This window comes from Prosopis cineraria, unplaced genomic scaffold (assembly GCF_029017545.1).
Source record: "Prosopis cineraria cultivar Desert tree isolate PC_DT_omini unplaced genomic scaffold, ASM2901754v1 PC9, whole genome shotgun sequence".
Lineage (NCBI taxonomy): Eukaryota > Viridiplantae > Streptophyta > Magnoliopsida > Fabales > Fabaceae > Prosopis > Prosopis cineraria.
The window spans coordinates 25,388,555-25,402,438 of record NW_026555340.1 but is presented as its reverse complement, the minus strand read 5'-3'; the positions used below and the strand labels follow the sequence as shown (position 1 = coordinate 25,402,438).

General features: G+C 33.3%; 2 protein-coding genes across 2 annotated transcripts; one reads left to right on the top strand and one right to left on the bottom strand.

Moving 5' to 3' along the window:
- The first annotated feature begins 1,053 nt into the window (after positions 1 to 1,053).
- On the top strand, positions 1,054 to 1,916 carry LOC129319712 (uncharacterized). The gene is made up of 2 exons (XM_054964794.1): positions 1,054 to 1,423; positions 1,576 to 1,916. Exons 1-2 carry the CDS (start codon positions 1,054 to 1,056, stop codon positions 1,914 to 1,916), a joined length of 711 nt encoding a protein of 236 aa, XP_054820769.1.
- An 8,325-nt stretch (positions 1,917 to 10,241) lies between these two features.
- LOC129320536 (BTB/POZ domain-containing protein At4g30940-like) lies at positions 10,242 to 12,403 on the bottom strand. The gene is made up of 2 exons (XM_054966041.1): positions 11,428 to 12,403; positions 10,242 to 11,144 (listed from the first exon to the last, which is right to left on the bottom strand). Exons 1-2 carry the CDS (start codon positions 12,021 to 12,023, stop codon positions 10,406 to 10,408), a joined length of 1,335 nt encoding a protein of 444 aa, XP_054822016.1. The 5' UTR covers positions 12,024 to 12,403; the 3' UTR covers positions 10,242 to 10,405.
- Between the last annotated feature and the right edge of the window lie 1,481 nt (positions 12,404 to 13,884).

The following is a 13,884-nucleotide window of genomic DNA, read 5'->3' as shown; positions in this document are numbered from 1 at the left end:
TATCAACCCCTTTATTATTCAACTCTACTTACTATTTTTATTAAAAAAAACAATTACTCCTATTTATTTGCTTTTATGAGAACATGGTTTTAATAATCTTTAATAGCAACCAAATCTCTGATACAATTTCTATACTATAATATATGAAATCGGTGACCATTTCATGGTTATTAAAAAAAATTATGTATAACTTTGATCTCTTAAAAATGGTACATTTTTTTAATTATATTCTCATTAATAAGTGTGTTAATGATGATTTCAAATGCATCATTTTTTCCAAAAATGGCAATAAATAGAGCAGGGGTTCAGTTGAAAAAATAATTATAAAAACAAACCTAATGCTCTATATTTTAGGTCAGATAAAATTTGTAGAAGATGTTGTATATTTCTTAAATAAACTTTTGAATTTCATGTATGAAAAGGTTATATCAAGAAATTGTCATCTGTTTGTGTCGATAACCAAATTTTCATCAATCAATAGCCTTGCTGAATAGCTGGATAAAAAAATTACCAATTGGCTCATAGATTTGTATTCCCATTGAAAAATGTACTCACACTTAGTGCATAACTGCACATCAAATAAGTCAAAAACATGCTTATGAACAATAAAAAAAACCTTCGTTTGCTACCCAAATGATGGAAATAATGAAGATTGCGTGATTCATGCATGCACGTTGCGTCAGTTTTAGAACAGTGATAGAAGATAATATTTTATTATTATTATGCACACGAGATTGTAGGCAAGATGCATGGGATTTTTGCTACGCGATACTGTATATAGTTGTACACTGTTGACCACATAAAATGCAATATACACAATACTCAATCAAATCTGTTATGGCATTAGAGCATCGATCCTAAAACCACACAAACCAGAGATTTCAACACTAAACAGAGAGCATGGCAACGGACGGAAAGACCATCATGAAGGAGGGACTCACCGGAGGTGTGGACGTGCAATCACATTATTACGTTCATGCATCAGATAATCCGGGTTAGGTGTATGTTAGGGAACTTCTTCATGAAAGCAACTATGGAGAATGGGTGAATGACATGAGCAATGCTTTGTTTGCTAAGAACAAGATAGGCTTTATCGACGGATCCATTCCCACGCCGACTGCTGACTCATCTGATCTCAACCATTGGATGCGCTGTAACGCCATGGTGAAAGGATGGCTGAAGAGCGCAATGAACAAGGAAATCAGAAGCAGTGTCCGTTATGCAAAGACGGCACAAGAAATATGGGTTGATCTAGAGGAACGCTTCGGCAAGGGAAGTGCGCCACGTTCTTATGATCTAAGGAGAACCATAGCACACACCAGGCAAGATAAACAATCAATCCCTACTTACTTTACAAAGTTGAAAGGTTACTGGGATGAGTTGAATTCAATCATGCCATGGCCAAAGTGTGCCTGTGGGGGCTGTAAGTGTGAACTACAGAAACAATTAATTGAGATGAAGGAGAGGGAGCACTTATATGATTTTCTTATGAGATTGGAGGAAGATTGTGCGACCATAAAAACGTAAATTCTTAGCATGAAACCATTGCCAAAACTCATATGGCATATCACTTAGTGGCTGAAGATGAGCAACAGAAGCAGATTTCGGCCACTTACAGACCCACGATGGAAGCTTCTGCATTTCAAGTGCAGAATGATCAAAGAGATGGAAAACATGATAAGCCACGGTGTAATCATTGCAATAAACTTGGGCACATAGAAGACAAACGCTATGAGTTGATAGGCTATCCGCCAGATTGGAAAAAGGGTGGACATGAAAAGAAGGATAAGAAATTTGTACTGAGAGTCGCACAAGTAAGCGAAGATGCAACTTCGAGCCTAATTCCAGGAATAACAGCAGACCAATTTTCAAAGTTGATAGAATTCTTCGGAACAAATGGCAAGGAGCAAGTCTAACACTCAGTCAACATGGCAGGTATTTCTTGGGATGATGAACCATGGATCATCAACACTAGTGCCTCGGTTCACATCACCCATAACTAAGCAAAATTTATAAACTTAAGAGCTACTACCATGCCGGCTGTACGTGTTCCAAATGGGCAGAAGGTTCCTGTTCATGGGATAGGCAATGTTGTGATTTCATCAACACTAAAGATAAATGAAGTTCTTTATATACCTGAATTTAGATGCAATCTATTTTCTGTGAGCCAGTTTACTAGGGAATTTAATTGTGCTGTGATATTCTTGGCTGATTTCTGCGTGATCCAGGACTTGAGTACAAGGAGCCTGATTGGAGTAGGTAAATGCATGAATGGTCTATACTTCTTGCAGCCTTTGTAGAAAGGGGGAGCAGCTATGGCTATGCAAGGAGATAAAGATGTAGATTTATAGCATCTCAGATTGGGTCACACACCAACTGAGAATTTAAATAAGCTTTCTTTATGTTCTACTCATGTTGACAATAAACATTGTGATGCTTGTATTAGAGCAAAACAAACCCAGTTGCCTTTTGGCATTAGTTCAATAAAGTCTCAAGCCTGTTTTGAGTTTATTCACTATGATATATGGGAAGGTTATAAAGTTGCCTCACTTACTGGTGCTTATTATTTTGAACTATTGTAGATGATTTCAATAGGGGAGTTTAGGTTTACCCGATGAAAAACAAATCTGATGTGAGCTATTTTTTGCCAATGTTTATTAAAATGGTTGAAACTCAGTATAGGAAGAGAGTGAAACAGGTTCGATCAAACAATGGACTTGAGTTCAAGTCTAACTTCATGATGAAATTTTATGCAGAGAATGGGATCCAGTTACAGACTTCATGCCCTTATACACCGCAACAAAATGGTATTGTTGAACGTAAGCACAGGCATATATTGGAGAAAGTGCGTGCCTTGCCATTTCATGCTCAACTTCCTATGTCTCTATGGGGAGAGTGTGTTCTCACTGCAATTTACATCATCAACCGATTACCCTCCAAGGTGATTCAACACAAGACCCCTTATGAAGTGCTTCATGGTAGACGTCCCAGTTACAATCACATGCGTGTGCTCGAGTGTCTTGCTTATGCTAGGATAACAATGTGTGAAGATAAATTTACTGAGAGGGGACGAGCATATGTGTTTATTAGACATCCTCATGGCACAAAGGGATACAAATTGTATGACCCTTCCACACGTGAGGCACTTATGTCACGAGATGTTCTCTTTGTGGAAGACTCCTTTCCCTTTACACGTGATCATAATGCTAATCGCATACAATCACTGTCCTCGTATACTCACATGTCCACAGATTTTGGAAATGTGCCTGATCTGATCCCACTGACAGACTTCACCAATGATACCCTAGAAGGGGCTCAAATCATTTCTATTGAGTCGGTGCAATCAGAACCAATTACTGACAGTCCAAGTAACCAAACCAATGCTTCAAATTTACCTCCACTTGTAAGACATAGTACTCGACAGTGTACAGCTCCTTTGAAGCTAAAGGATTATGAAGTGGAACTCCCCTCATCAGTTGCACCCCCCTCTGCTCATTCATGCATTACTTCTCCAATAGACAACTCTTTCAGATATCCCATTACTCATCATCTTTCATACAATAAGTTTTCCCCTTCTCATAAGGCTTTTCTTACGGTCATTATGACCACCGATGAGCCTAAGTCTTACTTCCGGGCTCGCCAATATGCCTATTGGTGTGATGCCATGAAGAAAGAAATTGCCACCCTAGAAGCTAATGAAACCTGGTCCTTAGTCCCTCTACCGCCATGAAAGAATCTCATTAATTCTAAATGGGTGTATAAGATTAAGTTTAAGCCCAATGGTGAAATCGCTAGTCACAAAGCTCGACTTGTAGCTCGCGGATTCACCCAAGTTGAGGGCGTTGATTTTCATGACACTTTTGCACCTGTTGCTAAGCTTGTCACTGTGCGTACACTACTTGCTGTTGCTGCAAAACGAGATTGGTTTGTCCACCAACTTGATGTCAATAATGCTTTTCTTCATGGTGATCTTGATGAAGACATATACATGTGTATCCCATAAGGTTTCGCTCGTGAGGGGGAGACAAGAGTGTGCAAGCTGAAAAAGTCACTCTACGATTTGAAACAAGCATCCAGAAACTGGCACCAAAAACTGACGCAGGAATTAATGAACTTTGGTTTTAAACAAAGCAAGGCAGATCACTCTCTGTTTGTCTATCAAAATTCTATGTCTTATGTGGTATGCCTCATTTACGTGGATGATGTAATCCTAATTGGAAATGACATGCGCAAGATACAAGAAACTAAACAGCATCTTGATCGAAAATTTAGCATAAAGGATTCGGGAAAACTCAAGTACTTTCTTGAGATTGAAGTGGCAAGATCATCACATGGTTTTATCTTAAGTCAACGCAAAAACACATAAGATATCTTAAAAAAAGCATGCATAGAGCATTGTCGTCCTAGTAGTTTTCCCATAGAGCAAAATTGCAAGCTGCAAAATGATGATTCAGATCCATATGTCGATGTGTCTTGGTATAGAAGGATGATGGGCAAACTATAATACTTGACAATCACACAACCCGACATTGTTTATACAGTGAATCTACTTAGTCAGTTCGTGGGCTTACCAAGACAAACTCACATGGTTGCAGCTGAGAGAATACTTCGCTATCTCAAGAGCACACTAGAACAAGGTATATTACCCACGACCAAAGGCTCCCTAGACCTTAAAGCATATTGTGATGCGGACTAGGCGGGCTGCCTACTAATGCGAAGATCATGCACTGGGTATTTAATCAAAGTTGGCAGGTCTCCAGTGTCTTGGAAATCAAAGAAGCAGAGTGTGGTGTCCAGATCATCAACGGAGGCAGAATATCAAGCCATGGCATCCACAGTCAGTGAAGTAGTATGGTTAAGGTGGCTCATGAAAGAACTGCAGGCACCCCAGAACAAAGCAACCCTACTGTACTGTGACAATCAAGCAGCCTTGCACATAGCAATGAATCTAATTTTTCACAAGCGAACTAAGCATGTGGAAATGGATTGTTACTTTGTACGGGAAAGAGTTCAGTCAAAGGAGATTAAGCCAAAAAAAATCTGGACAAGAAACCAATTAGCAGATCTTTTTACAAAGGCACTTGGCAAAGACAGATTACAGATGTTGACGAGCAAGTTGGGTGTTATGAACTTGCACGCCCCAACTTGAGGGGGAGTGATGGAAATAATGAAGATTGCGTGATTCATGCATGCACGTTGTGTTAGTTTTGAAACAGTGATAGAATATAATATTTTATTATTATTATGCACACAAGATTGTAGGCAAGATGCATGAGATTTTTGCTACGCGATATTGTATATATTTGTACACTGTTGACCACGTAAAGTGCAATATGCACAATATTCAATCAAATCTGTTACAGAAAAAGGAAACCTGCTAGGAACAGATTGAAGTTGGGGCAAAACATGATTGAAGATGCTAAAATTGAAAAAATATTAATAATATAAAGTATTGAATTTTAACCTTTCGTACAATTTAAATTTTAAATTACAAGAAATCTGAAATTAATTTTAAAAATATAATATTAAAGAATACAATGATTTTAAATTAAGACGTTGAACAAAAAATTGGAGGTTGTTGGAAGTCGAGGTGAGTCCAATAACAACACCGACATAAGTAGCTGGGCGTTGGGTTATCAAATTGCCATTCTTTTTCACTTATTGTTGTTGCCACCATCCTCTGTTAATCTCTCGCCAAATAATTAATTAATTTACCTCTACAAGCAATTACTCAATGATAAAGGGAAAAAAAAGGCTGATTAATGAAAGATATTTAAAAAAAATATAATGTGAAAGACAATTTGGAGGACTGCTTCCTAGAAGGCTTGGTTTGAATGAAAAGAAAAAAAAAATTAAAAAGGGAAGAAAGAAAACTAGAATAAAATATTTTAAAAATAGTAATTTTTTTATCACTTTTAAGAATTTTTTTAAAATATTTGTTCTCTCCGTTCAAACAAGTGAGTTTCACACCGTGGCATGATTGGTATGGTAAAGCATTGAGTGTGAAGAAAGGTATGGCTGATCAGAAATAATCCGTTATATAAACAAACAACATTGTTAGGCGTGACAAGTATTTTGTAAATTTAGGTATTAAAGTCGTGTTTGGCATATTCTGTTACTGCTGCCACGTCATGGAGCACCTCTCACAGAGTTTCATTGACTGGAACACTTCATCACACTCCTATCACTCTTAAGGCAAAAAACGGTACTCACAATTTTATTTATAAGTTATTTTTAACAACTTTATCAATATCAATACAATAAAAGTATAAAAAATAAAAATAAGTAAAATTTTAAACATACCCTTATATAATAAATTTAAAAAGTAATATCCTATTACCTTTTTTCTCTCATGAAGAATAATTTTAAAAATATTTTTTAAATATTACTTAAAAAGATGTACCATGACTTATAAATGAGATCAAATAAATCTTTTAGAATGTGACTTATAAATGGGACTGGAAGGAGTACTTAACAATCTTTAATTTATGTTTAGATTTTTTTTATTTTCAATTCTGCCCCTAATTAAATATACTAATGGTTAAATTATTTGTTAGGGATTGGACAAAAAAAATTATTGGAAGTATATATAAAAAGATTTTAGAATGTTTTCTAAAATTAGGAAAAGAGTACAGTAAAAAACAACAAAAGTATATATTTTTAAAAAATAATAGTTTATCTTATTTTCGATTTTGCCTTTTCAATTATACTCAAAATAGTGGGGCTCTTATAGTCTGGTGGCGCTGGCGCCTCTCTTCTAATAAAGTTGTTGTGTGCTCGTTTTTTATTATGGAAAAAAGTGGTGGCCGGGTGTCCCTACCTTGTGTGAATATAATAGGTAATTATTTCTTACCAAAAAAAAAAATTATCCTCAAAATTAATCTTATCAATTTATCAATCAATTACACTACAAAACATGATTAATTATACTCAAAAACCCATCGCATAAATCAATTTATCCGTCATCAATCTTACCGAATCTTAATCCAAACACACCCCAAAACTTTTGTCCAAGGGAAGAACGAGTATTATGTTAAAATAAACAAATAAAAGTTGAAATACAAAAGTAGAGGCAAAACTGTAAAAGTACAAGGAGAAAAAATAAAGACATAATAAACACACTCAAAACTATGAAATAACTTGGTCCTATATTATTAAAAAAACATGGAGGGAGTATGTCAATTTTACTCCAACTAATCACAATTAATAATAATAATAATAATAATAACAGTGATGGGCTGATACTTGATACATGAAAATGGGATATGTTACCGAACTTTTCCACCACTTGCAACTAAATACCTCTTGTGATAGCTTCTTCTCCCAAATCACCCCTCTCAAGAAAGTAAGGCCCGAGTCCATCAATTGAGGCGGGGGACAAAAACACACACGAGACAACGGCAAAGTCAAAAAAAAATTTTAGAAGGAGTCGAAATAACAAAATATATATGATAATTAAAAAAAATTAAATCTATATATATCACTCACATATCAAAAATGTTTTAACCTATATATTTATATTTAATTATATATATAACAAAAATAAATATATATTCACTTCTTTAAATTTTACTCATTAATTTTTTATAGTATAAGAATAATAAATTATCATGTTTATGATCAAATTTTAAAAATTTCTCTCTCAATATAAATTATCATTAAATTTGCAAAGATTCTATCTTCTCTATAAGCATTAAATAATTTAAATGCATCTTTTAAATTTAAAGTTTCATTCAATATAAAAAACTTCATTACTTACTTATTAAATTTACTATCTAATTCTTTCAATTAATATATTTTTCATGTAATATATTTTGAAATTTTGGGTAAAGTTTGTTAGTAATAATTCTCATAATTTATTCTATCAAATATAAAATAAAAGTAAAATTAAATGATATTAATGCTTTAAGAGTAACTATAACGTTATCTTGTTAAAAATAAATAGATTCTATGATAATTATATATTCAAACTACTACAATAGTTGGATTATAAACGCGTAAGAAATTACTATAAAATTGAAATAAAAATTTCATCTAATGTCTTAAGGTTTTTATAACACGTCAATTTAAGAGATTAAAAATTTATAACCCTTACATTTTATTAAAAAAATTAGGAGAGCAGTGACCCCTATTGGTCTTCCTTGTCTCCACTCCTACATTTAAAACCTTGTTAATTACTTCCTTTGATTCTATCTATAAGGTAAAAAAAAAAATTTTTTGATTCTATTTATAAGTCTTGTCATTAATTTTTTATCATAATTTTTTTTACTTTTTATTGAATGTTAGAGAAAGAAAACATATTATTAAAATATGTATATTTAATAAGGATAAAGTTAAAAATTTATTAAATTTTAAAATAAAATTAATGAATTTTAAAATTTTTTAATATTAATAAAATATATTAAAAATAATTTATAAATAAGATTAAAAGAATAGTAGTTAATATTATCTTAAGACTGACCATGTTTTGTTCATTGTAGAGTTATCAATGTTGCGAACTTCAAAGTGCAAAAGTCTTTTAAACATTAAAATCAACCTTTCCTTCGTTTAAGTTACCCCCTCTGTTTCAAAATTCTTTTAAGGTTTCTCCACGTATATTAATAAATGCAATTAATATATTAAAAAATTTGTCTCTAAAATTTAATAAATGCTCTTAGAAGTTGTTAGAGCAATTAAGAATATATTACCCCTCTCATTCCAAAGTCACTTTCTTCGATATCTTAAAATATAAAATAATTTAATAAAAAATAAAATTTTATTAATGATATTTTTTTAACATTATTATTTTCATTATATTTTCTATTTTTAATATTATTTCATAAATAAAGTATTAAATAAAAAATATTTTTAAAATTTTATATTTTTATTTTGAAAAAATAAAATTGTAAAGTTTATTTAATAAATTTTATTGATATATGTAATTCTGTCTAAAAATATCTTATAATTTAAAATAGAGAGAATATAAAAAATAATACTTTCTTTGGTCCTATTTATAAATTACTTCCAAAATGTTTCACCAAAATTAAAGAAAACTTTAAATCTTATTAATTTTGTCTTAAAATTTAATAGGTTTCTATATTTACCTCTATTAAATATTCTTAAATTTTATCACTGATATTTTTATTTAAAACATTTAATAAGAGTAAACATGTAAAGACGGATATTGAAATTGACAAGTACCTGATAAATAAGATCAAATTTTTTCTTCTCTTTCAACCCTATAAATAAGACCAGAGGACTAATAAACAGTAATACTTTGAACTTGTAAAAAGACATATAAAATGAAACAAATTATTTCTCTTAAAAAATATACTCTCTCGAGTTCTTACTATAAAATATTTTTAAGAAACTTTGCCTAATTCTAAATATAAGACACTTTATAAAACTTAATGAAGTTTTAATAAATTATTTACAAAAATGTCTACATATCTAATTGATTTATTTAGGTGACATGTTTAAGATTAAGATTTAACGGTAGTAATGTTAATAATTATAATTAAGGGTAATTTGGAATTTTTATAATTTTTTTTTGAAAAAAATCAAGATTCTTAACTAATTTCAATCACCTTTCTTAATTATCAAATTTTGATTAAAAATATCTTACATATAAGTGATATCTAGGGTTTTAACATACTATTTAATTACTCTAAGAAGTTGGGTTTATGTCTCCATTTGGCGTTTTCTGCACCAAGAAAACAATTTAGTTATTATTGTTAAGACATATTTACATATATCAAGCTCAAAAGTGACGGCTCCATTATCAAGGTGAAACAATTAAACATATAGATACACATATATTCACAATTTTAATACCACGATTTCATGCTTCATTTGTTAGGGCATATCTCTTCACTACACAAGTACTAGTATAAAAAGAAGTATCGGACAATGCAAAAGTTAAAATAAATACTCGTAAATATATAACATCTTCTTCTTTGTTCAAATATCAAACAATATTGAATATATAATATAAAGTTCTAACAACTCATGCTATGTACAAGACTCTCATCTTAAATTTCATACAATACAAAGCAACCCATTTAGCTACAACCCAAAACTTTCGTGTTCTATACAGGTGAAAGCCTTGGCACCATCTTAGAAGAAGCAGGGGAAAAAAAAGGTCACACAAACAAAAAGAATGCTACAAAGAACAAGCAAGCTCTTGTTTTAAACTCGTGTTTGGAAAGCTGTTGGTGTAGTTTTGACCAAAGTGATATGAAAAATAGTTGAATTAAACAAGATACTGAAAAGCAGACTAATAATTGAATTTATCAAGGAACTGATCCAAAAATTAATGGTCAAAATGCCATCAACTTGTGATTAAATTGATCATAAACAAAATATTTTATTAAATCAGTTTAAAGGTTCAACCAGAGAGGTTGATCTAGATCTCTGTAATATGGAATTAGATGATTGGAGGCCTTGAAGTCTCCCATATATCAAACACATTCTCTTCACTATGAAGAGCAAAAAGCCTATCCCCTCCGATGGAAAAGTCACATATTGAACCTCCATGGCTTCTTCTAAGCCTAGATGTCAAAACCCAATCAGACCCACAGAACACAGAAATACAATCATTCATGGAAGAGAAAAGCTGACCATTATGCAGAGCCAGTTTGGGATAACAAGGCTCTTCTGGCATCTTCCCTTTCGTCAACTTGCTTCTGGAACTCCACCTTATACCAGAAGCTATCCCAGAATTTCTCAAATCCATAAACCCTAAATCTTCATACTCATTCACCACACAGATTGAGTTGTTGTCCTCCATCGCTATCGCGTCTCGAACCCTTTTCTCATCTCCTGCTAGATCTGGACCTTCTAGATCAGACCAACACCAAACCATGTTCTTATCTCTGAAATCCAACATGCTTATGTAACAGTTATCTTTTCTGGGAAACAGAGTAGAAACCAGCAAGCAGTTTCTCCCTTCTAGCCATTGAAGCTTGTCTGCTTCACCAAGTGACCATCCCTGAGGCTCATAGAAGAAATCAATTTGCTCCCCAGTGATCTGATCCCAAACACCAATCCCATGCTCGTTGCTTCTTCCTTTGCAGCTTGAGAATATCTTATAATCTGAACTGAAGCTCAATGCTCCTGCTGTGAAACTCTTCACTTGATTCTCATGGCTGACTTGGAACTTATGCCTGATGATGCAGAAATAGAATCAAGATGGTTCAAATATCACTTTGGTGCAGAATAAGAACACAAGTAACAACAGAGAAAGCACAATTTCTCACAATGGTACCTATATCAATATATTAATCATAAGAATGAGCAAACAAACAAACCACCTAATACAATATATATAATTATCCAAGATATAGAAAACTGTTGTTCAAACAATTCAGAGTAAAACAGAATTTAGTCTCTAAGATCAAGTCATAACTCAAGTGCTAAAAATTGAATATAGCTTCTGTTTTAGTTTACCTGAGCTCCCCCCTTGACGAGCTGAAGAGACCCAATCCGCCGTCGCCACGGCCGGGCCGCTGACTGACGCCGATGACAACATGATCGGCGTCGGCCCAACCTACATCGTTGACCCCTTGGTAATCGAGGTTTAATGGGGGGTGTTCGTCGAGCATCCAATCGTAGACATGAACCATGCTTCCGTGAGCAACGCAGCAACCACCATCTGGGCCGGCGCGAATGGCGGTTCCGTCGCCAGGAGATTGACCTGTTATGGAGCGGGAAAGGGTCAATCTATTGCCATCAAATGGACCCCATTTTGCTGAACGAACGTGGTCGATGAGGCCATAGTATAGAGCCTCCCTGCACAAGAGCTTCTCCGGGATGTTCACTGGAATGTAGAGCTCGCCGGATCGGAGGAGGTCGAGAAGAACGGCGAAGCAATCAGGGTTGCGATCGATAAAGTGCTCAGTGGAATTATCAGCGATAAGATTCCAGCTCTCGTCAAACATTGCTCCAAACATTGAACTACGGCCGGCGTTGGCGAGGGTTGTGGCTGTCGTTTCGAAGATTCTTCCTCCAACATTGAATCTTACCCTGTCTCTCTGAATCCCCATACTCGGATTTCTTTAAGAAGAAGAAGAAGAAGAAGAAGACAAATTTGAAAAAACCCAGATGAGTTTTAGCAGCTAGAAACTCAATGGGATAAGATGACCAGATGGATTCGCATAAACAAGCAAAAATCAGGAAATTTTTTAAAGGCGATACTTGCCGGAAAGTGAAAGAAATTACGGGTTTGATCGAATAAATTGCAAGTTCAGCTGAAAGAATAAAAACCCGAAAATACTGAAGGAAGTGGAGAAATGCGTGAGATTCGAAGGAGAATTAGCATATTTTTAAATATGAAGAATTTGGGTGAGGGGGGCAAAAGCAATCGAAAAGGTTGTGATACGAAGTATAATTGATTGACGAGTTTCTTCTCACTCATTACAGTGAATTCTTTTATTTCTCGCACTTCTTGCCAGAGATGTACTTGGCCTTTCCATTACTAATAACCATGGGTCCCTCCGGTCAGCTAAAGTTGAATGTGTGTTTTTTTTTCATTTTCACCTAATTCATAGAAAAATATGTTCAGTTATATCATTAAACTTTTTGAAATCCTGAAATTATTGACTCAGAGATGGGAATAACCATTGAATCATGGCTATGGTTTTAAGTACTTTACATATAGTTTACTGTTAAATTAAAGTTAAAAATAAAAATTGATACATGAGATAATAAAGATTTATGATATGATATCGTATATTTTCTGTTATTTTTCAGTTTAGAATTTATAAATGAAGATGGCTTGGTGGACCTTGCAAGGACAAGGAGTGAAGTCAACCATTGTTGATCACAGGTTGGCTGTCTTTCATTTGATATTGGGGACAGAGGAGGCAAAAACCAGCTTAGAGTAGACATAATAGAATGATCTTATTCATTCTTGAACTCAAAGAGAACATAGAAATCACAATGCTGCTTTTTCTCAGTTGATGTTGCCAAATATTTCACATACAATCTTGCCATACTTTCAAACTTTATTGATGTTATCATGTAACCAAGAGACTTGCCTCTATTGGTATTTGGGCTGCTATAATAAAATGATCCTTGGCTCAGTGATTTGAATAATCCACCTGAGAACCTTAAAAAAAAAAAAAATCCTATAATTCAATTTCTTGAACAAGAAGATTTATAGCATTACACGTCCCGACATTACAGATTCACAATATGTTGAACCTACCCTGAGACCTGTTTCTTGCTTCTTAGAGGAGAAAAATGTCAAAACCAACAAAAAATTTGGAAATGATTAAGTACTTGATATCATTTTAGACACAACATAAAGCCTGTGAATTTGTTGAAAACAAATTCCCTCGTCTCTTATTTCAATCATTTGCGTCTAAACCCAATATCATGGATATGTCACATTTCTTATTTTCTGTTAACCACAAACAACTTTTAACCAGTAATCATAAAGTTCAATTCATGCATGTAACTTAGATGTTTATCTAACCCCTTAAAAGATATTCGCATCAAGTTTAGTGCAAGTTTCAGCATAACTCAAGCTTGTTTGTTTTCAAAAATATACCTCTTTTGCTTGAAATGAGAAAAAAATAGAAATGAGAGAAAAACACGAAAGAAAAAAATATGAAGTCTGTTTGGCAACTTATTCTTGGAATAATTTTCTGTTTTTTAGAACAAAAGAATAAAAAATTTGTTTGATAATGTATTTTTAAAATATGTCTTAGAGAACAAAAAAAATAAAATATTATTCTGAAGAACAGAAAAATAAAAACAACTTTCAAGTATTCTGAAATTATTGTTCTGAAGGATAACAGAGAATGAAAAAAATACTTATTTTTATTATTTTTTGTTCTCAGAACATATTTTACAAAACACTAGTTCTCAGAACAATAAAATAAAAACAGTACAGCCTCTTAC

Excerpts from the sequence above, each read along its gene's own strand:
- LOC129320536 (XM_054966041.1), bottom strand. The coding sequence starts at position 12,023 with ATGGGGATTCAGAGAGACAGGGTAAGATTCAATGTTGGAGGAAGAATC. Across the intron at positions 11,145-11,427 it reads TCGTCAAGGGGGGAGCTCAG|GCATAAGTTCCAAGTCAGCC; the intron begins GTAAACTAAAAC and ends CTGCATCATCAG.
- LOC129319712 (XM_054964794.1), top strand. The coding sequence starts at position 1,054 with ATGAGCAATGCTTTGTTTGCTAAGAACAAGATAGGCTTTATCGACGGA. Across the intron at positions 1,424-1,575 it reads AAAGTGTGCCTGTGGGGGCT|TGGCTGAAGATGAGCAACAG; the intron begins GTAAGTGTGAAC and ends CATATCACTTAG.